Source organism: Macaca mulatta, chromosome 17 (genome assembly GCF_049350105.2).
Source record: "Macaca mulatta isolate MMU2019108-1 chromosome 17, T2T-MMU8v2.0, whole genome shotgun sequence".
In the NCBI taxonomy this organism is placed as follows: Eukaryota; Metazoa; Chordata; class Mammalia; order Primates; family Cercopithecidae; genus Macaca; species Macaca mulatta.
In genome coordinates, this window is record NC_133422.1 from 93,261,120 (window position 1) to 93,285,704 (window position 24,585).

The 24,585-nt window shown below is 48.3% G+C and overlaps 1 protein-coding gene and 1 pseudogene across 1 annotated transcript in view; both read right to left on the bottom strand.

Annotated features, from left to right (window-relative positions):
• Positions 1-21,766, bottom strand: part of STK24 (serine/threonine kinase 24) — a 129,817-nt gene extending 108,051 nt beyond the window's left edge. The window contains 1 exon segment of the mRNA NM_001266859.1: positions 21,699-21,766. Within this exon segment, the coding sequence (NP_001253788.1) occupies positions 21,699-21,740 (42 nt within the window). The 5' untranslated portion in view covers positions 21,741-21,766.
• Positions 21,767-22,404: 638 nt separating this feature from the next.
• LOC701144 (dehydrodolichyl diphosphate synthase complex subunit NUS1 pseudogene) overlaps positions 22,405-24,585 on the bottom strand; it is a 46,374-nt pseudogene continuing 44,193 nt past the window's right edge.

Sequence of the window (24,585 nt, forward strand, 5' to 3'; positions counted from 1 at the left end):
TCACATCCATAAGGCTGGGTGCTGTGGGCAGCCGCCTTTATCATCAGCTGGGGGACACCTGCCTAAGAAGTAAGCCCTCACGTTCCACTGCACTGGAAGCCAAGCCCACTGTAGCCCTTTCAGTGCTGTGAGTAGATGAATCTCCCCTTTTTGTTTTTGCTTAAACTAGTTGGGGTTGTTGTTCTTTTGTCTACAATTGGGAAAAAAACAAACAAACAAAACACTGTAACACAATGAGTATGTGCCCCAATGATGAGTATCAACACCAGCCAGGGACATGCCAGCCACCCTGGGCCACACCAAACCAGAGAGGCAATGAGTATGTAGCCCAGTTATGACTATCAACACCAGCCAGGGTCATGCCAGCCACCCTGGGCCACACCAAACCAGGGGTGGTAAAAGCAGCACCACTGGCAGCCCAGAATCACCCACCTGGGTTAAAATGAAAGTCTGCTGGGTTTAACTCACCTAGAGGCTTCTACCTGATTTTCGCAGGTGCAACCAAGACCGAGACTGTTTGAACAGCCTTAAATTCTGCTATGCAACTCACTGGAAAACTACTTTAGGACCCACTTCGGAAGTAACCTCCACTAAACTGGACAAGAGACGCAAGGTCAAAATGATGTATATATTAGGTATGTGGAGCTCAGGCACATGATCTGTCTCATAAATTTGTTAAAAGAAACTCCTGTCATCTAAGAAATTACGGCCGGTCACGGTGGCTCAAGCCTGTAATCCCAGCACTTTGGGAGGCCAAGACGGGCAGATCATGAGGTCAGGAGATCGAGACCATCTTGGCTAACATGGTGAAACCCCGTCTCTACTAAAAAACACAAAAGAAACTAGCCGGGCGAGGTGGCGGGCGCCTGTAGTCCCAGCTACTCGGGAGGCTGAGGCAGAAGAATGGCATAAACCCGGGAGGCGGAGCTTGCAGTGAGCTGAGATCTGGCCACTGCACTCCAGCCTGGGCAACAGAGCGAGACTCCGTCTCAAAAAAAAAAAAAAAGAAATTACAAGCTACTCTGGACTCACCACCAGCTGACACACTGTTCCCACTGGTGATCAGCCACCACAGCACCTCGCACCCCATCCATCCACCTGGGCCGATGCTGCTGCCGCGTGGACATGCCTGGGCTCACATTCAGAGCAGAACCTGCTTTGCCTAGCAGGTAAAGCTAGGTGGAGGAGCCAAGTGTGATGAGATCTGGGCTCTGAAACACGGGCTACTCCCTCTTCAATCACCCTCTGTATAGTGATCACTGCCATCCCATGTTGCTAGCACAAATGACCTAATTAATCAGTCACCAGCGTTAGTCCCTAGCCTGGACTCTTCCACCAACTCCAGACCCATATTTCTTTTTTTTTTTTTTTTTTTGAGACGGAGTCTCGCTCTGTCACCCAGGCTGGAGTGCAGTGGCGCGATCTCGGCTCACTGCAAGCTCCGCCTCCCGGGTTTACGCCATTCTCCTGCCTCAGCCTCCTGAGTAGCTGGGACTACAGGCGCCCGCCACCTCGCCCGGCTAATTTTTTTTTGTATTTTTAGTAGAGACGGGGTTTCATTGTGTTAGCCAGGATGGTCTCGATCTCCTGACCTCGTGATCCGCCCGTCTCGGCCTCCCAAAGTGCTGGGATTACAGGCTTGAGCCACCGCGACCGGCCCAGACCCATATTTCTAACTGCCTGTTCATTTCCTCCGCCCACAATCCACTCATCTGAAGCAGAATTCCTATCTACATAGGATCTAGTCATCAGTCATCGGCCCCACCGACTTGGGTGTGTGGGTGTGTTCATTCGCCCCAGGGCACCTCCCTCCCTCCATTGCCATCATCACTGAAGCCTGCCCCCCTTACCCCCACAGCTCCCTCCCTCAAATCCCTCCCTCCTCCCCACCCACTGGTGGCACAGTTCGATCTGGCATCAGCTTTTACCTGGGCAACCGCAACAATCTCCTAGCTGGGGGACCACGCTCCTTCCTTTCCAGTCTAACCACCAAACTGTCAACGCCCAAAATGGGTCTCATTCTGCCAATTCAAATTTCCCAGAAATGTCACATCACCTAATAGGCTAAAGCCCAAACCACTCAGCATGGTCCCATGGGTGACAATGACAAGGTAGTCTGGGAGCAGGTATTTTAGGACCAGATATGATCTGGTCCTGGACTACCCTTCTTCAGCATATGTCTCTTGTTCTCCTTCCTTTCCCCTTAAGTCCAACAAAATTGGATTCCTTGTATTTTTCCAAACACTCTGTGCTATTTAAAGACACCATGCTTTTGAACATTCTAATCTGTCTGGATGCCCTCTGCCTTTAAAAGAAATTCTTTTAGAACAGAGCTCAGCCATTGTTTCCTTTATTAATCTTCAGCCGGCTACGTCTCGATATTTAATTACTCCCTCTTCTGCACTACTTCTGAGTCTTATACTTCTATAAATGCATTTTTTCCTATTGAAATGTATGTGACACATGGTGCCTCTGCTACTGGGCCATAAGCTCCTTGAAGACGGAGCTGTTAGTCATCTAATCCCAATGCCAGCACTGTACCAGACATATGACAGATCCCTCTTCAACTCTAAACACCATCTCCTATGCCTTATATTGGCTGATATGCTACCTATTAGATACCTATTCAGATCAACACACATCTTTCTTCCCATAATTAAGAAGGCCTACTGGTTTTATGAACTATTAGAAATACTTTCCCAGCATCCAGCTGAACAATTTCAACAGGAGGAATCCTGTTTTCATGGGAACTACTGAACCCACTAGAGGGGGTGGAGCAAAGAGGAATGCAGTAAACACCAGAGCCGTACAGCACCAGGAGGGCACCAACAATGGGGAAGGGGGTACTGCAGAGCACAGCCAGGCCTGGCACAGCCCCAAAGACCAACCTGAACTAACCCAGAAACCTGCACCCAGAAACACAAAGAAAACTCCTTCTCCTACTCCAACTCCCTTACGCCAACTAGCTTCCTACCTTCAACCAGGAACTTAACTCTTAAGATTATAGTTTACATAGACTTTGGAGACTTAGGCTTTTCTAGCCTAGCCTCACAACTTAACTGCTATTGCCAAACTCATTTCTATACGAAAATGTGCAGGCAACTAACCAACAAACTTACGAGTGAAATCGGGAATGTATTTGGGAACAGTCCATATATTTTAAACTTTATTTCTTACAATTGACAAACTGTGCTTTCTTTTGCATCAAACAATGGTGACCACAGAAGTAAATTACAATAAAAATATTAATATATCCCCTAGGCCAGGCGCGGTGGCTCACGCCTGTAATCCCAGCACTGTAGGACGCTGAGGCAGGCGGATCACCTGAGGTTGGGGGTTCCAGACCGGCCTGACTAACGTGGACAAACTCCGTCTCTACTAAAAAAAAAGAAATACAAAATTATTTCCTGAGGGCAGAAGAATCTCTTGAACTCAGGAGTGGGAGGTTGCACCACTGCACTCCAGCCTGGGCAACAAGAGCAAAACTCTATCTCAAAAAAAAAAAGAAAAAAAAATTAATATATCCCTGATATGGTTTGGCTGTGTCCCCACCCAAATCTCATCCTGAATTGTAGCTCCCATAATCCCCACGTGTTGTGGGAGGGACCCAGTGGGAGGTAACTGAATCATGGGATGGTTTTTCCCGGCTGTTCATATGACAATAAGTCTCACGAGATCTGATGGTTTTGTAAAGGGCAGTTCCTCTGCACACACTCTCTTGCCTGCCGACATGTGAGACGTGACTTTGCTCCTCCTTCACCTTCCGCCAAGACTGTGAGGCCTCCCCCCAAGACTGTGAGGCCTCCCCAGTCATGTGGAAGTGTGAGTTCATTAAATCTTTTCCTTTATAAATTACGCAGTCTCGGCCGGGCGCGGTGGCTCAAGCCTGTAATCCCAGCACTTTGGGAGGCCGAGACGGGCGGATCACGAGGTCAGGAGATCGAGACCATCCTGGCTAACACGGTGAAACCCCGTCTCTACTAAAAAATACAAAAAACTAGCCGGGCGAGGTGGCGGGCGCCTGTAGTCCCAGCTACTCGGGAGGCTGAGGCAGGAGAATGGCGTAAACCCGGGAGGCGGAGCTTGCAGTGAGCCGAGATCGCGCCACTGCACTCCAGCCTGGGTGACAGAGCCAGACTCCGTCTCAAAAAAAAATAAATAAATAAATTACGCAGTCTCAGGTATTTCTTCATAGCAGTATGAAAATGGACTCATACAATTCCTTCCTAGTTTTTGTCATGCTATTAAATGGTCACAAAGTCTACATTTATGTACCATTTTTCTTAAAATAGCAAAGATCTTTACAACAAAGTCTGACAACACTCCCTTTTTTTCTTGAAGTGTACTTCTATCCAAATAGTTTCCATTTCTCACAAAAGTTAAATCACTAAAGACAACCAATCATACCAGAAAGAAAAATTTGAAAATCTGAACAAAGAGAAAAAGCAAACAAGTTCCAGCAAAATTCAGGAGCACTAACTTCTCAGATCTCGTATCACTGAAAGGAAAAAAAACGGCCAGGCACTGTGGCATGCACCTGTAGTCCCCGCATTCGCAGCTACTCGAGGCTGAGGCAGGAGAATCACTTGACCCACGAGTTCAAGTCCAGACTGGGCAACATAGTGAACTCCCATCTCTTAAAAAACAATAATAATAGAAGGGTAGTAGTAAAGGTCCACATCCCTTATCCAAACTTTCAAAATCCAAAAGTCTCCGAAAACCAACAGTTTTTCTAACTCCTCTGGAGGTGAGATCTAAACTGATCTGAAACCAGTTGGCAGCAAACCCTGAAATGATGTGCAGCTACTCCACAGTCTCAGTGCCAACAGGCAGACACCTCCCTCAACGCTCCAGTCCTTGTGGGGCGCTGGGCACAGCCAAACATCCACTCAGTGCTATTCGATGCTATTGCTCAATATTGCCCCTGACCCACTTATGCACCTTGTACAGGATGAAAACTTTAAACGACGAATGTATTATTTCAATGACTACTGCCCTGCCATTCAAAATGCATACAGTATGATTCTGTTGAAAAGCAGACTGGTCCTATTTTGGGGTGAATGTTCATTCAGAGTAGTAATTTTAAGTCACAATATTGGCACTTATTCTGCAAATCTCCTTCTCATCTGAAACTTTTAACTAAATCAACAGGCTGAAGAGAAACACAAGATATAAGAGCTATTTTAAACCAGACTATTTACCATATATATATAAACGATTCATCTAAAGGACAATTAAAAACATAAATCTAACCGGGTGCGGTGGCTCACACCTGTAATCCCAGCACTTTAGAAAGCTGAGGCGGGTAGATTATTTGAGGTCAGGAGTTTGAGACCAGCCTAACCAACATGGTGAAACCCCATCTCTACTAAAAATACAAAAAACTTAGCTGGGCATGGTGGCACACGCCTGTAGTCCCAGCTACTCAGGAGGCTGAGGCAGGAAAACTGCTTGAACCCGGGAGACAGAGGTTGCAGTGAGCGGAGATCGCGCCACTGTACTTCAGCCTGGGAGGCAGGGCAAGACTCAGTCTCAAAACAACACAAAACAAAACAAAACAAAACAACATAATTCAGTCGGGCAGAATTCTAGCTGTTTGTCCTCCTCAGGCTCCCGCAGCCACTTCAAAGTGACCCAGAGCCTAGACACAGCCAGGACAGTGGTTCTGCTGTCTTGAGTGCATGCTCTCTCACACTCTCACAGAGCATATGTGTGGGCCCCAGTCCGCAGCCGGTGACCCCGGTTTAGAATACAACTGGGCAAAGGGTAAGGGCAAAGGGTGCCCAGCAGGAGTGCAAGTGTAACGCCACAGTGTGGGTATTCTCACTTAGCAACCTAGGCAAAGCAATTAACTACATAAAACTCATTAAATAATACATTGCCTTCCGATAGCAGTGCCAGGGGTGAGAGGAGGAGAGTCATTTTTTTCTTTCTCCAAAGGCAAAAGCAAGCAGCAAGGAGGTTGGGCACAGTGGCTCACGCCTGTAATCCCAACACTTTGGGAGGCCGAGGCAGACGGATCACTTGAGGTCAGAAGTTCGAGATCAGCCTGGCCAACATGGTGAAACTCGATCTCTACCAAAACTACAAACATTAGCCGGGCTTGATGGCATGCACCTGTAATCCTAGCTACTGGGGAGGCTGAGGCACGAGAATCGCTTGAACCCGGGAGGCAGAGGTTGCAATGAGCCAAGATCATGTCACTGCCCTGCAGCTAGGGCAACAGATTGAGACTCTGTCTAAAAAAAAAAAAAAAAAAAAAAAAGAAAGAAAGGTTTTTTTCTAACCAGCAGAGCCAAACAAGTATATATCTCTGGTTGGTAGTCCTCTGTCCTAAAGATGGGGCAGAGCTGGTCAGGTACAGTGGCTCACGCCTATAATACCAGGCACTTTGGGGGAGGCGGAGGCGGGCAGATCACCTGAGGTCAGGAGTTCAAGACCAATCAGCCTGGTCAACATGGTGAAACCCCATCTCTACTAAAAATATAAAAATTAGCCGGGTGTGTGGCACGTGCCTGTAATCCCAGCTGCTCCAGAGGCTGAGGCAAGAGAATCACTTGAACCCGGGAGGTGGAGGTTGCAGTGAGCCGAGATCACACCATTGTACTCCAGCCTGGGTCAAGAGAGTGAGACTCTGTCTCAAAAAAAAAAAAAAAAAAAGATAGGGCATGCCTTGTATTAAAGGAGGCACAGAAGTCAGTTAAGACAGCAAAACAATCATCATGAAAACCATATGGAAATGTGGGATGATATTTATGACACAATTCTGAATGAGAAACAATATAAAAAGTGTACCTACATTATGACTGCAATTACTTAAAGAAATGTGTGTACGCAGACAACTGGCAAATAAAATAGGAAGAACTACATACTCGAGTAGTGGGATTCTAGATGCTTTTGCTTTAAAAACACTTTAATGGAGATGGAGTAAAGATATTTTTCTGGATGAAGGTTCCCATTTCTGCACAATCCTTAACCCCCCACTTCACATGATTCTTTTATAGACCATGAACGCACAACGGGGCCAGGGTAGGAAACGGGGCTCGCACACCACAGCCGATAAGGAACTGGCCGTTCCGCTGGTTTCCAAAGGCCCTTACTATCACAAGTTCCTCCAGCAGAAAGGAACGGAATTCCTACTACTCTGATACAAAATGACAAACTCAAGAAGAATCATTTTCAGGGAATTTCAAAAACACCCTCGTTTGATTGCTATAGCTAATATTAAGAAATTATCTAGGCAACAGGCATGTAAAAAGTACTGAGGTTTTTACCATTTTTTAAAGACTTCCAATATTTTATCATCTTAAGTAACGTTTCACTCCAATTATTTTTCAGGATGCTCAGGGTAAACCGTTCTTGGAAATACAAAGAGGAAAAATCATTTCTGACCAGGAGTGCTACAGTACAAGTTTCTTTTAGGTTGCTGACTGATGAAGCCATTTTACAATGAAGAGAAGGGCTGGGAGCAGTGGCTCACGCCTGTAATCCCAGCACTCTGGGAGGTCGAAGCGGGCAGATCATGAGGTTAGGAGTTTGAGACCAGCCTGACCAACATGGTGAAACCCCATCTCCACTAAAAATACAAAAATTAGCCAGACGTGGTGGCAGGCGCCTGTAATCCCAGCTCCTCAGGAGGCTGAGGCAGGAGAATCGCTTGAAGCCAGGGAGGCAGGAGCTGCAGTGAGCCGAGATCGCAACCATTGCACTCCAGCCTGGGCAAGAGAGACTCCATCTCAAAAAAAAAAAAAAAAAAAATTAGCTTTGATTGATGGTGCATACCCGTAATCCCAGCTACTTGGGAAGCTGAGGCAGAAGAATCGCATGAACGCAGGAGGCAGAAGTTGCAGTGAGCCGAGATCATGCCACTACACTCCAGCCTGGGCTACAGAGGGAAAATCCCTCTCTAAAAAAAAAAAAAAAAAAGTAAAAAAAAAAATTAAAACTGGAGAAAAATAACATATTTTATATGAACATCCATGCATGCGCAGAAATGTCCGTATATTTGGGGGTTGGGGAGATTCTCAAGCCTTCTCAGGCCTCCCAAGAAACGATCTGCTCCACCACACACACAGTAATGCATCCCAAAGGAACCAGGGATGCCACTTGGAGAACTAGTTTTCAACCGAAGTTGTTTAAACTATGTGATCACTTCAAACGATGACTGCTTCGTGCCTCCAGGGAAATGAAATCCCATCCCACAACATCCAAGGCTGGCACCAATGGCCCCAGGTCAATTTTGTTAGTGTGTACCCAGAATACCGATGCTATTAGATGGCACACTTCAATCACATCCTCTGCCTTTATTCTTTAGAAATAAACACAGGCAGTCGGGGGAACGAGGCCAGGAAATGCAAGTAGTTTCACTTCACAGAAGCTCGTCTTTTCTTGCAGAAGACAACATAGGGGAAGGCATTCTGAATGACACAAGCTGTTTTAGAAAGACTTCAGATTCTTCATTAACAAAGGGAAAAAAAAGCCCAAACCTCTGTAACTTCCCTTCCTGACATGGTCAATCCCCTAAGTCTGTATAATGTGCTGTTTACCCTTGTATTTGAAAATGCCGTATAAAACACTTTTCCAATTCCTCATGTAATGAATTGTAACAAGCCTCAGAAAAACTACAATGCACTTAAAACCAAAAGCAAAGCGAAAAACCCCAAAACCCTCAAATAAGAAAGCCTGGTAAAATCAAAGTCTAGCCAATTCCAGTACACCCTAATAACAGTTGACATTATTAAAATAAACAGGGGGGAGGGGGATAACAGAGAAATAGAGATCACTTCTGAATCAAAAGTCAAATCAACTGTACATAAAAGCCAGCATCCCAAACACTGAAAACTCTACTGATATGAAACACTTTTTCCCCATTCTGAAATATACGTAGAGTATTATATTTAGTTAAGTGTTAAACACAACAGCTATCGAGAAAAGAAAATCAGTTTTAACCAAAGATGGTCATTTCATCAGTGGGAAAAACATGGGAGGGTATGCACTTCTCACCACTGCGGCATCCCAGCACCTGGAGCTAAGAGGAGCTGGACAGATGATACAGAGCTTGCTCGGGAGCTTCCCCTTACAAGGGCTCCCTGGGCAGAGGAAGGCAAGGGGTACTGAGTCTGAGAATCCTGCAGTGGCTGAGCAAGGGGAGGGGTAGGTTCAAAGGCCCAGGCACAGGCACTGAGCTTTGGAGGACCACAGGAAGCTGAGCCCACCCAGGGCAGAGGGGCTGAAGAGCAGAGAGGAGGAAGCTGGGTACTAAAAACGGCCCTGAGTTTTAGGCTGGCACTTACATTCGATCAGGAAGTCAGGAGCAGCGCCCAATACCACAGTTAAGAAAAGTTAGGCCGGACGTGGTGGCTCACGCCTGTAATCCCAGCACTTTGGGAGGGCGAGGCGGGCAGATCACGAGGTCAGGAGATCGAGACCATCCTGGCTAACATGGTGAAACCCCGTCTGTACTAAAAATACAAAAAAATTAGCCCGGCATTGCGGCGGGCGCCTGTAGTCCCAGCTACTCGGGAGGCTGAGGCAGGAGAATGGCGTGAACCCGGGAGGCGGAGCTTGCAGTGAGCCGAGATCCGGCTACTGCACTCCAGCCTGGGTGACAGAGGGAGACTCCATCTTAAAAAAAAATAAAAATAAATAAATGTTTAAAAAGCTAACATTCAAGAAGTGTGTGTGTATGTGTATGGGTGCATGTACATGTGTGTATGTATGTCTCAAAAATAAAAAAAAGAAAAGTTATCCTGACAAATCTGAGAATTATCAGGGTCAGAGCATTTGTTCTAGGGGTTTTCCAAAAGGACTACTGCATCCTAGGTCTGAGAGTTGCACTGCTTATGAAATAAGGTGCCAAGTGGCATACAGTAGCGCAAGCCTGTAATCTCAGCTACTCGAGAGGCAGAAAGCAGGAGGACTGCTTGAGGCCAAGAGTTCGAGTCCAGCCCTGGCAACATAGCGAGATTCCCATTTCTAAAAATAAAAATAAAGTTCCAAGGTCAAAAAGACATGGAACACACATCCTCTGCCCCCAACAGGTTTATAAATACTTGCTAAAATAGTAAAGGCTCTAATGAGTCCTATAATTAAAAGCCTATTCAATTCTCAAAGTTAGGTCAGTGGTTCCAAAGTCAGTCTTTGGAAATACAAGCCTGCAAGCACTGACTGTAGCTTGCTGTGGGTAGGTGGAAGGAGTTACTGAGCCTGTGGCGTGGCTGGATTTATGTCAGACTAGAAAATAAACGTCCTACAAGACTGTAGTCTGCAGTTTATCAAGCCCTTTTCAAATGGGCAAGGCTACTGTGTGCTGCACTAGAGTGGGAGCAATGGGGATTCAGGGTTCTTTTTAATTCTCCAGAGTAATGGTTCTCAAAGTGTCATCCTCAAGGTGGCAATACACCAGGACACTTGTTCAAAATACAAACTCCCTCTGAGACGCCCAGAATCAGAAACTCCAGGGCGGTAGGGCAAAGCCCGCAGTCTGCAGTTTATCAAGCCCTCCAGGTGACTGGTCTTATATTCCATTAGAGGGCTGGGCGCAGTGGCTCACACCTGTAATCCCAGCACTCTGGAAGGCCAAGGCAGGCAGATCACTTGAGGTCAGGAGTTTTGAGACCAGCCTGGCCAACAGGGCAAACAAAACCCTGTCTCTACTAAAACTATAAAAATTAGCCAGGCACGGTGGTGGGTGCCTGTAATCCCAGTTAGTTGGGAGGCTGAGGCAGGCGAATCGCTTGAACCCGGGAAGCGGAGGCTGCAGTGAGCCAAGATCACGCCATCGCACTCCAGTCTGGGCAGAGAGCGAGACTCCATCTCAAAAAAAAAAAAAAAATTATCAATTACTTCTTCACCATCCAAACACCACTGTCTGGCCAATACCTGAAAGGCAATGAACAGAAGTCAGTCAGCAGCTCCATGCCCACCCTAAGGAGGTGGGACTCAGAGCTCACTACAGAGAATGGAGATAAAGGAACAGGGAAAACATCTGAAAGTCCAAGTCACCGCCCCCCATACCCACAATCCTAAATTCCAGGAAGCGGGTTAAAAATAATCCAGGAACAAGTTTCCCGATCAGGAGGAGTGCGCAGACAGCACAGCGCCAGCCTGGTGGGCTGAAGGCCCAGGGCTCCCTCTGCTCCAGCACCAGGCGGTGGGCATGCGGGTGGCAGCCAAGGCCAGCTACCTCCTCCCATGCAACCACCACCAAGAAGGCCCGGCCCCTTGGGCACAGGACCACAAGGACCCACACCACCAGCTGCCCACCCCGCTGTGCCAGGCACCCTGCCAGCCAGAAGCACGCCAGGCTAAGGGGGAAGGACCTGCCCCCAACAAAATGGAGATTTTTTTTCTCAAAAAAAAAAAAAAATGAATAATAACGAAACATGAACACACTCTTCTTTAAAGATTAAAAAAAAAAAAAAAGGGAAATAAAAATGCCCAAAACATCCCCTGTTCACAGGCCTGAACTGAGCTGGTTTCACAGAGGCTGGAGGGACAATGTGATGGTCAGGAAAGCAGAGCTGTGTTGGGGATGCGGTGTAGGGAATCTGACATGCCAGGGAGCGCGCAGTCAGGAAGAAGGAAAAGCACACACATGCTGGCCTCCGAGTCAGCGCTTCCGCCCCACTGACGCTGTTTTCTAGCCGAGGCCTTGGGCAGGTTTCATAAGCCTCGGTTTTCTCATCTGTAAAATTATTCTGACAGCCGTTCACTCAACAGAGACCCTGAGGGTTCACCAAGGGGCCCGGCCCTCCCTGAGGAAAACTCAATCAAAGCAGTCCCCTTCCTACAAGGCTTCCAAATTCCAAAGACGTTTATTTTCTAGTCTGACATAAATCCAGCCACGCCACAGGCTCAGTAACTCCTTCCACCTACCCACAGCAAGCAACAGGGAAGCAGGTGGGAGAAGAAACCTCTGCTGGAGAACTGCTGAAGAAGCGAGGCTTCGTGCTACCAGTTTTTTCGTGTGAATTACCGCTCAAGAAATACGTGGTACCAGGAAACCGCATCACACATACTAAAGGAATACTCAAACAGTACCTTTCTTCATCTGGAGTTCAGGGGGCAGTTTAACAACTTTGAAGTCACCACATTGAACACGTTCCCAAAGTTCGACGAAACTATACCTAAAATAACTGCAGGCTAAGGCTCAGTCTCCAAGTTCCAGACTGTTTTTCATTTCTACTCAATGGTTCATTGCTGTAAAATTCTACCCAAGAAATTACTCTGTCCTTAAGCAAGAAATCGCTTGAAGGCCACACCCCAAAGAAGAGCTTTCCCTGTTTAGATATGCACCCTTCAAGTCCTCCATCCATTAACATGCTATGGATTTATGGTCAGCACTGTGCGGTGCCCCCAGCGCACAGACATCACTCCCAGACATGGTTCTGTGTCCACCACTGACTCTGCAACATGCAATCTGCCAACACGTGGCCACTGGGACAGCCACACAGCACCCGGGCCGTCCGACGGGCTATTTGGCATCTGTGGCACACGTGTGCCCCAGTCCTGCACCGACCACCATGGAACATACGACCAGACTGATGCCACCTCCGCCCTGCCAAGTAGCATATACTCAATTCTGGACCGGGGTTTGGAACCCAAAAGCATCATAAACTTAAGCAAGCGTTTCTCCAGAGAGATCCTATGAAGCTCCCAGACATGGTTCTGTGTCCACAGGATCTCAGCACCAAAAACATGAGAAGAAACAAGAGCATGTTCTCAGTTCAAGGTGGGGAGGCAGAGGCCACTGTCCAGTAGAGAGATGGAAAAATAAGCAGACATGTATACTGCTGTTTATTTACAGCAGGAGAAAACAAGAGGCGCAATCTCATGATGAAGAGAACGGAGGCTCCGGGATCTTGCCCGCTGCCCTGGCCCAGCAGTCAGTCCTGGCCCTTGGAATTTCTTCACCTGTAAACTGAAGAACGGCAACTTGGAGGGAGAGGGGTCACACGGAGAGCAGCATCTAGCTGGGTCAATCCTGAAATCCCACTAAAACCATAAATCTAAAAACCACCACATACCTGAAACGGAGAGAAGACAACTGCAATGAAATCTCAGAAGCTGGAAAGTAAGTAGGGGTTTTTTGTTGTTGTTGTTCTGTTTTTTTTAAAAAAAGGAGGGGGTGGGGGGAGTAGAGGAAGACAACACTAAACCGGAAGTGCAGAAAGCAGAGAACTTTTTTTTTTTTTTTTTTTTTTTGGAGGCAGAGTCTCGCTCTGTCACCCAGGCTGGAGTGCAATGGCACCCTCTCGGCTCACTGCAACTTTCACCTCCCCGGTTCAAGCAATTCTCCTGCCTCAGCCTGCCAAGCAGCTGGGATTACAGGCGTGCACCACCACGCCTGGCTAATTTTTGTGTTTTTGGTAGAGAAGGGGTTTCACCATGTTGGCCAGACTGGTCTTGAAATCCTGACCTCAAATGATCCACCTGCTTTGGCCTCCCAAAGTGCTGAGTTACAGGCATGAGCCACTGCGCCCGGCCAGCAGAGAACTAACTTAACTCACAGTGCTGGACCCCCAGCTCTCAGGAATGACCGCACCAGGTCCCTCTGCTGTGGGAATGAGTGAACCAGGCAGAGCCTCAAAGTCAGCTACGGAAGTGGGTAGACAGTCAGACAGCTTACCCCACACCTCACAGCCAGGCTCCCAAAGCCAAGGAAATGATGGAAAATATACTATCTGCAAAGGAAGGAAAAATTGAGGATATATGGACCAGGCCGCAGCAGACACAGCCGGAAGCAGAGGCAGCATATTTAAAAACAGGGAACGAAGGCCAGGCACAGAGCCTCACGCCTGTAATCCCAGCACTTTGGGAGGCTGAGGCGTGTGGATCACCTGAGGTCAGGAGTTCGAGACCAGCCTAACCAACATGGTGAAACCACATCTCTACTAAAAAATACAAAAATTAGCCAGGCATGGTGGTAGGTGCCTGTAATCCAGCTACTCAGGAGGCTGAGGCAGGAGAATTGCTTGAACCTCGGAGGCAGATGTTGCAGTGAATGGAGATCACGCCATTGCACTCCAGCCTGGGTGACAGAGCGAGACTCCATCTCAAAAAAGAAAAAAGAACATTTGAGGGCCGGTCCAGAAGGTTCACTACCCAAGTAACAAACTTTCAGAAAGAAAGAACACAGAAAATGGAAGGGGGGCAGGGGGGTGGGGGGAATCAAAGAAAAAAATCAACAAAAAGACCTGAGTCACTTAACAGAAAGGGCCTAACCAAGTATTTGTCACGAGAAACGAAAACAGCCCCACTCCAAGACGCATAACTGTGAAACTTCAGAACACAAGGAAAAAGTTCAGATCCCATTAGGTCCAGGAAGAACAGCACAGCCTGCACACACAGAAGCCAGTGCTGGCGGGGCCTCCATCTTCAACAGCAATACCGGAAGCTAAAACACAGTGGAGAAACACCTTTAAAATTCTGGAGGAAATGAATGTCCACCCTGCAATTTTATACCATGCTAAAATATCAACTGAGGGAGAAGGAGAAAAGAAATTTTTGAAAAGCCTGTCTCCCACATTGCCTGTTCACAGAAAATAGCACACTATATGCCCAATCAACACCCTGCATAAGCCAAGAAAGACAATGACAGGAGACACCAAAAAAAAAAGATATTCAACACAAGAGAGCAGCAGAAGGACCCCAGAGGATGAGGGCAAAGGAAGACCAGAGGATGGGGGCAGCACAAGAAGCACAGAAGATATGCAGGGGACGAAGGGCACAGGTGCCCACCCGAACTTCCTAAGACAAGGTTGCAATAACTGCAGAGTGCTGGGTTGCATGAGCTGTTAAGTATTACCAAAAGAAAAGAATTCCAAAAGAGATCTGATCAGTAACGATGGCTGAGTAATCACGGCCGGGCTGTGGATCAGTCTGCAGTCCATCAGTGTACACACTGCATTCCGACCTCACTGACATTCCCACATCTCTGCTGGGAAAGAGAGGGGAGTCCATGTGAGGAAAACAGGCAAGCAGAAGAGAAATAAATCCTCATCCGCAGGGTCCAAAGTCTATAGACTACACCTGAAACCAGAAAAAAAAAAAAGGCAGCAATTTTTTTTTTGAGATGGAGTTTCACTCTGTCACCCAGGCTAGAGTGCAGTGGCACCATCTCAGTTCACTGCAACCTCCACCTCCCAGGTTCAAAGACTTCTCCTGCCTCAGTCTCCCAAGTAGCTGGGATTACAGGCGCCCACCACCACACCCAGCTAATTTTTCGCATTTTTAGTAGAGACGGAGTTTCACCATGTTGGCCAAGCTGGTCTTCAACTCCTGACCTCAAGTGATCCACCCGCCTCAGCCTCCCAATGTGCTGGGAATAGAGGCGTGAGCCACGGCGCCCAATTTTTGATGTTCCTCATAAATTGAGGAGTAACAAAAACGAAAATCAACCAGGAGAGATCAAAGGGGCTACCCTCGGGGAATAAGAAATGGAGGGAAGTGGAAGCAGCTGCTATCTTTCCCAACCAACCTTACAAAACTACCCATTAGACATTCCTAAATAAAAACTAAACAAAATCCTAAGTAATTACAAATAAAACAAAGGATGTGCACCTGTAACAGTTCTTTCAAACCTTACGGCCTAAAATTCTCTTAAAAAACAGGAAGAGACTTAAAATAATAGGAAGATAAACCCCAGCTACGTATTTCGTAAGCATTAATTTAAAACTTGAAATGTTCCCACAATGTATTCAGATATCAATAGGGCGCAGAACAGAAAAGGTTTCTTTTGCTGACGAAGAACCCTCAAGAAACACAATGGAAGGTCTCTAGAGTCAACAATGTTGTTCCCTGGGTGCGCATAAAGTGACTGGCAACCACCAATTTGGGATGTTTCACAGTTTGTACCAAGCAAAGGCGTATCTCAGTTTATTTCCCCTAATAAACTGAGGAGCAAACCAGGGAGCCATTTACGATTAAGAAACTCCATAGTCAACCTCAGGAGGCAGGTTTTTTTTTTCTTTTTCCCAAAGCATTTGGCACTGAGATTTTTTATAATTTCCACTGCAAAAACATAATTATGGGAAATGAGTGCTACAAACCAGTCTGACGACAGTGGCTGATTCTACGTGGCGAGCCGTGGATAACAGAGTGCAACTTCTGTTTCCTGCACTCACGCCAGCCACAAGATTCCATTAATGATAATCGGCTGAGCTAAGGCATTAAAAAAAGCCACAGAAAGGTGGGTTGGGTGTGGTCCACTTCCTGCAGGTAAGGAGCTTCCACAACGGCAGCTCTGAATCACCGGGAATAATCACCCAAATAAAGAGCTAAGTGACCCATTTCTCAGGACAGCACTGGACGCCTGGACTCCAGCTTTAGAGTGTGTGTAACTGCACAAGCACAGCAGAAAGCAGCAGTGACCATCGACAGGCTCATCCCCTCAGTAACTGTTCACCCTACATCTTGCACCAGGATCCTCGAAAAATACTGAACTGAAAATGAACCTCAACCTGCACCACATTAGGCAGTTCAGCTCCACGTATCAGAACGCAGCTCCAAGAAGAGCATCAAAGTCAGTAAGAGGATGGGAATTAACTGCTTAGCGCAGGGCCACTCTGCTCCGTTAGCATGCTAGAAAATCTAATCTGACCAATTCCTACTTGAAGTTCACTTGGTTCTATGTGAAATGCTATCAAGAACGCTCACGCCCAGATCTGAGACTGGACTCCTCCAAAAGTTTCGGTTTTTCTAATTTAAAAAAACCTTGTGACCATCCTCCCCCTCAAAAAAGAACACTTTCAAGCATAACAAATTCTTACCATTGTTACACTTTGGAACACGGAGTAGTGAAAATAGGTTTTTTGTTTTTTGACACTCACGTAGGCAACTAACAGTAACTAACAGTAACTGAGTACTTTCCTTATTACTCTTTAGCATTGATCCGCAAAAAGGATCATAGAGCAAAGGGAGTAATGAAACACTATAAAATGTTCACTGAGAGTTCAAGTCACCAAGCTGAGTGAACAGTAAAAAAATCCACCTAGGCTGTCCTACTGACACCTGGGCCCCCACTCGTATCCCTGGACTTCCTCTTCCCTGAAGTGCTGCAATGCCTTCTAAAGGGGCACCCAGCACTCCCCACACCTGAGAAAGCAGGAGCCCCACAGAACAGATCATCTGCTCAAAAATGTGCCATACTTTCTGCTGTCTACAGATCCAAGGCCTCCCCCAGGTCCACAGGCACCCCACTGCCCCAAGGCAGGCAGCCGACCTCTTGAAAACAGGATGGACTGAGGCTCTGAACTCTGCCTCCCACAGCTCCGGGCACCATACTCTGCAGGCTCCCCAGTCCAATACTGTCAGTCACCAGAGCACACTCCACAGTTCAGCAAGTCCCCGAGGTGCTCTCAGAACCCACGTCTCAGAAGTCCTGACTCTTCACACCCAGTAACACACCAACCTTCCCCCAGGGTGCAGATGGTAACAGGGTAACTGGGCAGGCATCTCCCAAGGAAGGAACGGAAAAGAACCCGTGGAAATGTGACACTAACAAGAAAAAAAAAGTACAAGAGCACTTAAGCCACAATTAAATGCAGCTGTCCTGTGTTTGCCTTCATTTCCCAGAGTCCCAGAGTGCACAGGCTTCCCTAGGGTGAGCAGAGCACTTGAGAAAAGCTCCCTATGTTCCCAAACCGGCCATTAGACACCGGTCTCACTACCTCGATGCAAGGGGCATTCTCAGCAAAGGTCTGTTTATCCAAGCAGCAAGAAAAACAGAAGGGGAACGAGGGGGACAGGATGATGTTAACAAGGAGAAACTTCAGGTTTTTAAGCTATTCCTCTAAATTATCTGAGTTTTCAAATATGAAACTGTGTTAAACTTACAACTTCGAAACATGGTAAATTAACCAGGCCCTGCAATTTGCAATACATGTGACGTATATAATTCAGTATTTTTCAAACTGTGGGTCAGGAACCAGTGGGCTGTGAAATCAATCTAGTGTTGCAACCAGCTCCTTTTTTAAATGTACCACAACAGCACATCACAAGCACAGGCTGAGCATCCCTGATCCAAAATGCTCCAAAATATGAAACTTTTTGAGCGCCAACATGACGCTCAAAGGAAATGCTCATTGGAGCACTTCTGATTTCGGATGTTCAACAAGTATATAATGCAAATATTCCAAACTTCGAAACACTTGTGGTCCCAAGCATTTTGGATGAGGGATACTCAACCCGTAGTAAGGATTAGTACTGTCTCCTGAAACTTGTTTTTGATCCTGATGTAAAATTTATTTCTTACATGGGTCACGGTCCAGAAAAGTTGAAAAGTGACTGATAAAATTTGGTAACAGAAATGTGCAAACCGAAATCTCATTTTTAAATCACATTTCTGCAAACTCAAAGCCAATTGGTGTTCCTGCCTCCATCCGAAGCTAACCTTTTAATCTCAATTGAGTGAAACAAGAAATGCTCAATGAAAGACGGAGTACTTATAGCCACAGATCAGCCCGCTTTATGTTTACTTGTCGTCACTACCTTCATTCAGTTTATGATGTCTATTTTTTTCCCCTACTGAAATATAAAACTGGGGTTTAGGAGAAAAAAAGGAAAGGCTTCAGCAACTTTCATTAAACATTTACTTAAAGTGGTAACCTCATTCAGATCTACCACTTTCAACCCCTCCCCTAGGACCTGGCACATGGAAGTTCAATAACGGCTGCTGATTGAATAAATTAAAAAATCGGCCTCCTATTTCTAATTTATTTGGCCAATCCAACTGGCAATGAGATAAACTTTAATGTTTGCAAAAGTAACCACAAAACAGTAACACTGCATGGTGAGTGGGAGCAGGAGGAGCAGTAGTTTCCAATAACAAATCTGCCATATAATATACGATCTCACCTTGGTCAGTTAAGCGTCCCTTGGTCTCTACATCTACAAAATGGTATAATACCTACATCTCAAACGGTACCAGTAAGAATCAAGAGGCATAAAAATGATTTGCAAAACACGGAAGAATGGTGTTTATACTAACATGGTTGTTATTTTTCAAGCATCCTTGCCTAGGCCACCTAAATTCACTCTGCCTTTTTTTTTTTTTTTTTTTTTGAGATGGTGTCTGGCTCTGTCGCCCAGGCTGAGGTTCAATGGCATGATCTCAGCTCAATGCAACCTCCGGGTTCAAGCGATTCTCCTGCTTCAGCCTCCTGAGCAGCTGGGACTACAGGCCTGTGCCACCACGCCCAGCTAATTTTTTTGATTTTTAGTAGAAACAGGGTTTCACCTTGTTAGCAAGGATGGTCTCAATCTCCTGACCTCATGATCCGCCCGCTCCGGCCTCTCAAAGTGCTGGATTACAGACTCTGCTGTCTTTCTAAGCCAACTCCTTATAAGCCCTGGTCAGGAGACAAGAAAAAGGGGGGGCTATGAGGCCTATCAGGGCAAGCCATAGAAGATATGGACTTCTCTCCTCCCATTTAGCAGACAACAGTTGAAAGCGGGTGTGCTTTTAATTGAATCTTCAGCAACAACTCTTAGGGAAGCCTCCCAGGGCAGCAGCAACTGCTAATTTGAAGTAGAAAATAAATGTGCTTGTTGTTTTTCTTTTGGGGGATGGGGAAGGAGAAAAGAATGTTCTTCCCCAAATGATACACTTTGTTACCATACAGTCTGTAGATGTACTTAGGTACAGGAATGACTGGCAGAAGCCAACTTTCCTACCTCTAAAACTGTAAAACTGTTAACAGCTGAAAATCTGATCATCTTTTCTCCTGAGAAACACTTACCATCTTTCATACTGAGAAAACAAAAACAGTTCCCATGTAACACAATCTAACAGATACGTAACAGTTGAGAGGCAAAGTTATTAAGGAAATGTATCCTCTTTTCCCAAGATTTAAGAACTCTGATCCACTCAAAAAAAAAAAAAAAGGACAAAAATGAAAAGGTGAGATACTAGGTATCACCTGGTAACCATCTGATACTGACTTCACAGCACCAGCCAAAGGGGCTTTAGTACCTTTTCAAACTGATTGGCTATCCACAAAGGCCAATTAACCTAGTAAGTGAGGCATTTGTGCTAGACTCCAACCTGATGCACACGGTATAAATGTCAACCTAAAGGAAATATTGATAAAAGTTTTTTTAAAAATCATTACAAGAGTCCTTCTTGCTCGACTGGTAAGAAATTCGTTTTTTCACCCAGTTCACTCTGACCTACACACCTCTAAATTCATACCAAAGCGGCTTTAGGAAATACCAAGAAACCACATCTGATTGTTACCCAGCAGTCAGCAGAAGTTTAGGTTTTGAATGCATGCTAAATTCAACGCTCCTTAAACGAGAGTCGACAAAAGAATATTCTTCAAGCATCTTCCCAGTCACTCTTAAGATACTGTTACTGCTTAAATATATATATTTATTTACTGCTTAAACATTTATATACACACATATATATACTGCTTATAATACACAGTTGGAGTAAAATTCTAGCTGCCATTAAAGCGGTAACTTTGAGTTCTTATATTTCCAGAATTCAAACGTGAACAGTGAAATCCAGTTTTCTTTTTATGGTTTCAAAAAAAGAAGGGAGAGGGATGATCTCACTGGAAAACGCGGGCAGACTCCAGAGGCAGTCCCAGGTCTGGGCACTGTGCTTCTCAGCCCTCAACACACAGGGAATGAGCCTGTTGGTATCTATAAGTCAACCGGTAATCTACTTGGATGCTTCTGGTTTTCTTCGAACACTTAACGTTCACTCAGCTAGACTGGGAGAGCAAACTTTCCTGACATATCCTAATTGTATCCTAAGATTTCAATCCTAAGCATTTTGCCACCATTTCTGCGCCTACAAACTTTACAAGAGTTAGCCAAGGACGGTGGTTTTGTTTTTCAAAGGGCTAAAAGCAGTCCCCAATGGCAACAAAAACAACAAAAAACCTTTAACTTATACATGTAAATTTGAAATTCAACTCCTCCCCCATCCCTCAAAAAGTCGCTGGTAGGCCAAGATGTCACCAAGTACCGAAGGAGAGGTTTACTGGGCGAAGAACTCCTGTAAATGCAACCAAGTCTCAAAGTGAAAGGCCCGGGACCCTGGTGTGCGGCTGTGCGAGGGATTCCTCCTTCCAAAAGGTCTGCAGCTCGCACTTCCCCCCAGTCCGCAGGTGCAAGGCCACTCCAAGTGGAACTCGCGGTTACACCTTCCTCCACTCCGCCCTGCCTACTCCGCTCGGGCCCGGACGAGTCCAGGCGCGCTCCCCGTCCCCGCCCTGCCCAGGTCTCCCGCCCGCCCGCCCGGGGGTGGGGGACGAGCCTGGGGGGGCGCGTCCTGGGGGCCGCCGCCAACCCGGCCCGCACGCAGGGCCCAGGGACCCGGCGGGGGCCTCCAAGGGCATCCCTCCACCTCACTTCTCCCGGGGAGGAGGCCACCCAGGGCCTGCAGCTCCGGAGGAGTGTTGGGGCGAGGGGAGCGCGTAGGACGAGGCGCCCGCACCCCCACATCCGGACCCAGGCCGCGGTCCCTACGGCTCCTGCAAGCACACGCCGGAGACCTCGGCCGCCAGAGCCGGCAGGGACATCAGGGGCTCCGACTCGGACCCCCGGCCGAGCTGGGCGCGCGGGGAGCCAGGCTCTGGCGCGACCCCGGCCAGCTGGGCGTAGGGGGGCGCCGTGTGGACACCGCCAAGTTGCCGCTTCCGCCCCGGTCGCGCATCCCGGCCCCGCGGCCCGCGCCCGCCTACCTGCATGCCGGGCAGGCCCGACTGCACCGGGGAGTGAGCCATGGCGCTCAGGACGGCTACTTCCTGGCACGGGACGGCCGGGCCGCGGCGATCCGCGCGGGGCGGCGAGGCCCGCGGGCCGCGCGCAACCCTCGGGCGGCGGGGCGGCCGGAGCCCGAGGCCACCCCAGCCCCGGCGGGTCCCGGCCGGGCGGCGGGGGCTCAGCTGCGGGTGGCGGGCCGCGTCTCCATGCACGGCGCGGGGGAGGAGCTGCTGGGGGCGCGGGGCCTCGCGCGAACTGCCGCCGCCGCCGCTGCTGCTGGGCTGGAGCCGGGCGGCCTGGGCCCGCGCGCGCTGGCCGCTGGAGCGGGAGTGGGCGCGCACAGCCCGCCGAGCCCGCGAGCGCCAAGCGCGTCCCGTCCCGGCCCGGCCCCCGCGCCCGCCCCCGCGGCCCGGCCGGGGACCCCGCCCCGCGCTTCCGGGAGGGGGAGGGGAGAGGCCGGTGGCCGCGCGCGAGCCCTAGGCCGCAGCCGCCGCCGCCGCCTGCCGGCCCGGCCCGGGTCCCAGCTGCTCCCGCGGCGCTCCCACGCCCCCGCGGGCGGGCGGGCGGCTGGGCCGGGAGGGGGCCTCGGCTGGGGCGGGCGCTGGGAGGGACCGAGTCGGGGCCGGAGGCTGGCCGTGCGCCCACCGGGCCGGCGCCGGGGAGAGCTGGGCCGTGGCCCCCTCTTCACGCCAGCCAGCCCACTCCGCCCCGGCGATCCATGGGGAAACGGGCTCCGGGCGAGCCCCAGAGGGCAGGGTCAGGGTCCAGGGGCACCTGGGGAGGGAGAGCGCCCCGCGGGGCCTCGGCCGGTGGCCTGTGCCAAAAGGCCGGGCAGAGCTGCTTCGGTGTCTGGGTGAAGTTTCCAGCCAACCCAAGAAGGAAACCGAAAGGGGAGAGGCCGAGAGAGAGGTTGATTCCTAGCGCTTTGGTTACCGAAAACAGCCCCGCTGGGGCTGCTGGGCTGGGAACTTAGCTAAGCAGTGAGGAGGCTGAACCCCACCATCTCTGGAGTCCGCAGCAAGTCAGGAGCACCCACCCACGAAAAGGGGAAAATGGAGTGCAGAGGGCAGGGAGGAAGGGAAGAGAATGGAAGGAAAGCGCATCTGGACTTTGAACTGCAGCCCTCTCCGTCTCTTTCCTTTTCCTGGGAAGCTCCAGGCCCACTCAGCACCAGTTCTGTCTCCTCTTTTCAGCTGCCTTCTCTCTAGCTACTGAGGGGAAAAGTCAGGATGGAGCGGGTCCCTCGGCCTCCAGGAAGTGTTTTATTACAGTCGCAAACAGTAGAGCGGCAGCCACCCCAGTGATGACTCCCTGCCCCTTAGATTATAGGGACGCTGGTACCTCATTCATGCTCCTAAGTGGCCATTTTGCACCCTGGCTGGGCGAGTTAGGCAGACAAAATGAGCCCCCAAAAGTTTAAAGGCCTCCACCAAAGTAAGGAGTATTTCTTTTCCGAGGTGTCATTGTATTCCATCCACGAACATCAGTTTCGCAGGATGCCCTGGATCTGACACAGGGTAGGATGCTAACATCTAATCCCTTCTTTCCCTTTGGAAAGATGAATGTTTTTCTCGGAGTCCTAGGGAATACCTTAGAATACCTCATGGTTGTCTCTGGTACACCCATCCCTTGAGGAGCCCTGCCACCCCTAAGTAGGACTGCAAGGAAATACAAAATTAAGAGAAATATGAACCCTGATACCCACGAACTTAAAATCGTGTATAAATTTTGTACACCTAAAAAATGTGGTACTTAGGCCAGGCGCGGTGGCTCACGCCTATAATCCCAGCACTTTGGGAGGCCGAGGCGAGGGGATCACGAGGTCAGGAGATCGAGACCATCCTGGCTAACACGGTGAAACCCCGTCTCTACTAAAAATACAAAAAACTAGCCAGGCGAGGTGGCGGGCGCCTGTAGTCCCAGCTACTCGGGAGGCTGAGGCAGGAGAATGGCGTGAACCCGGGAAGCGGAGCTTGCAGCGAGCTGAGATCAGGCCACTGCACTCCAGTCTGGGCGACAGAGCAAGACTCCGTCTCAAAAAAAAGAAAAAAAAATAACATGGCACTTACGGAGATGAATAGCAGAAGCAGCAAGAATGTGAATCTTTAAAATGTTTCTACTTTTTAGCGCAGCCCAGGAATTCTACCTAAAGTGACATATCCTAAGGCAACAACCAAGAAGTGTGGAAGAACGCACGTAAAGAGACACGTGATGTTTAGAATCCTGGGGAAACCGGGAGCAGCCAAAGTCTCACGGAGGTTAAGTAAATAATAGCATTTTCATACAATGAGTACTATGTAGTCATTTAAAATTATGTCTTTAAGTATCTAGTAATGGGGAAAATGTATTCATTATATATTAAAGAAAATGCGGGGTCAAAACACTGTATATAGTCTGATCTCAAGCTATTCTCTCTCTCTCTCTCTATATATATATATATGTATATTTTTTTTTTTTTTTTTTTGAGACTGAGTCTGGCTCTGTGGCCCAGGCTGGAGTGCAGTGGCCGGATCTCAGCTCACTGCAAGCTCCGCCTCCCGGGTTTACGCCATTCTCCTGCCTCAGCCTCCGGAGTAGCTGGGACCACAGGCGCCCGCCACCTCGCCCGGCTAGTTTTTTGTATTTTTTAGTAGAGACGGGGTTTCACCGTGTTAGCCAGGATGGTCTCGATCTCCTGACCTTGTGATCCGCCCGTCTCAGCCTCCCAAAGTGCTGGGATTACAGGCTTGAGCCACCGTGCCCGGCTTTCTCTATATATTTTTATATATGGTATACAGACACACAGTCATGCATTGCTTAACAATGGGTATACATTCTGAGAAATGTGTCCTTAGTTGATTTTGTCACGTGAGCATCATGGGGTGT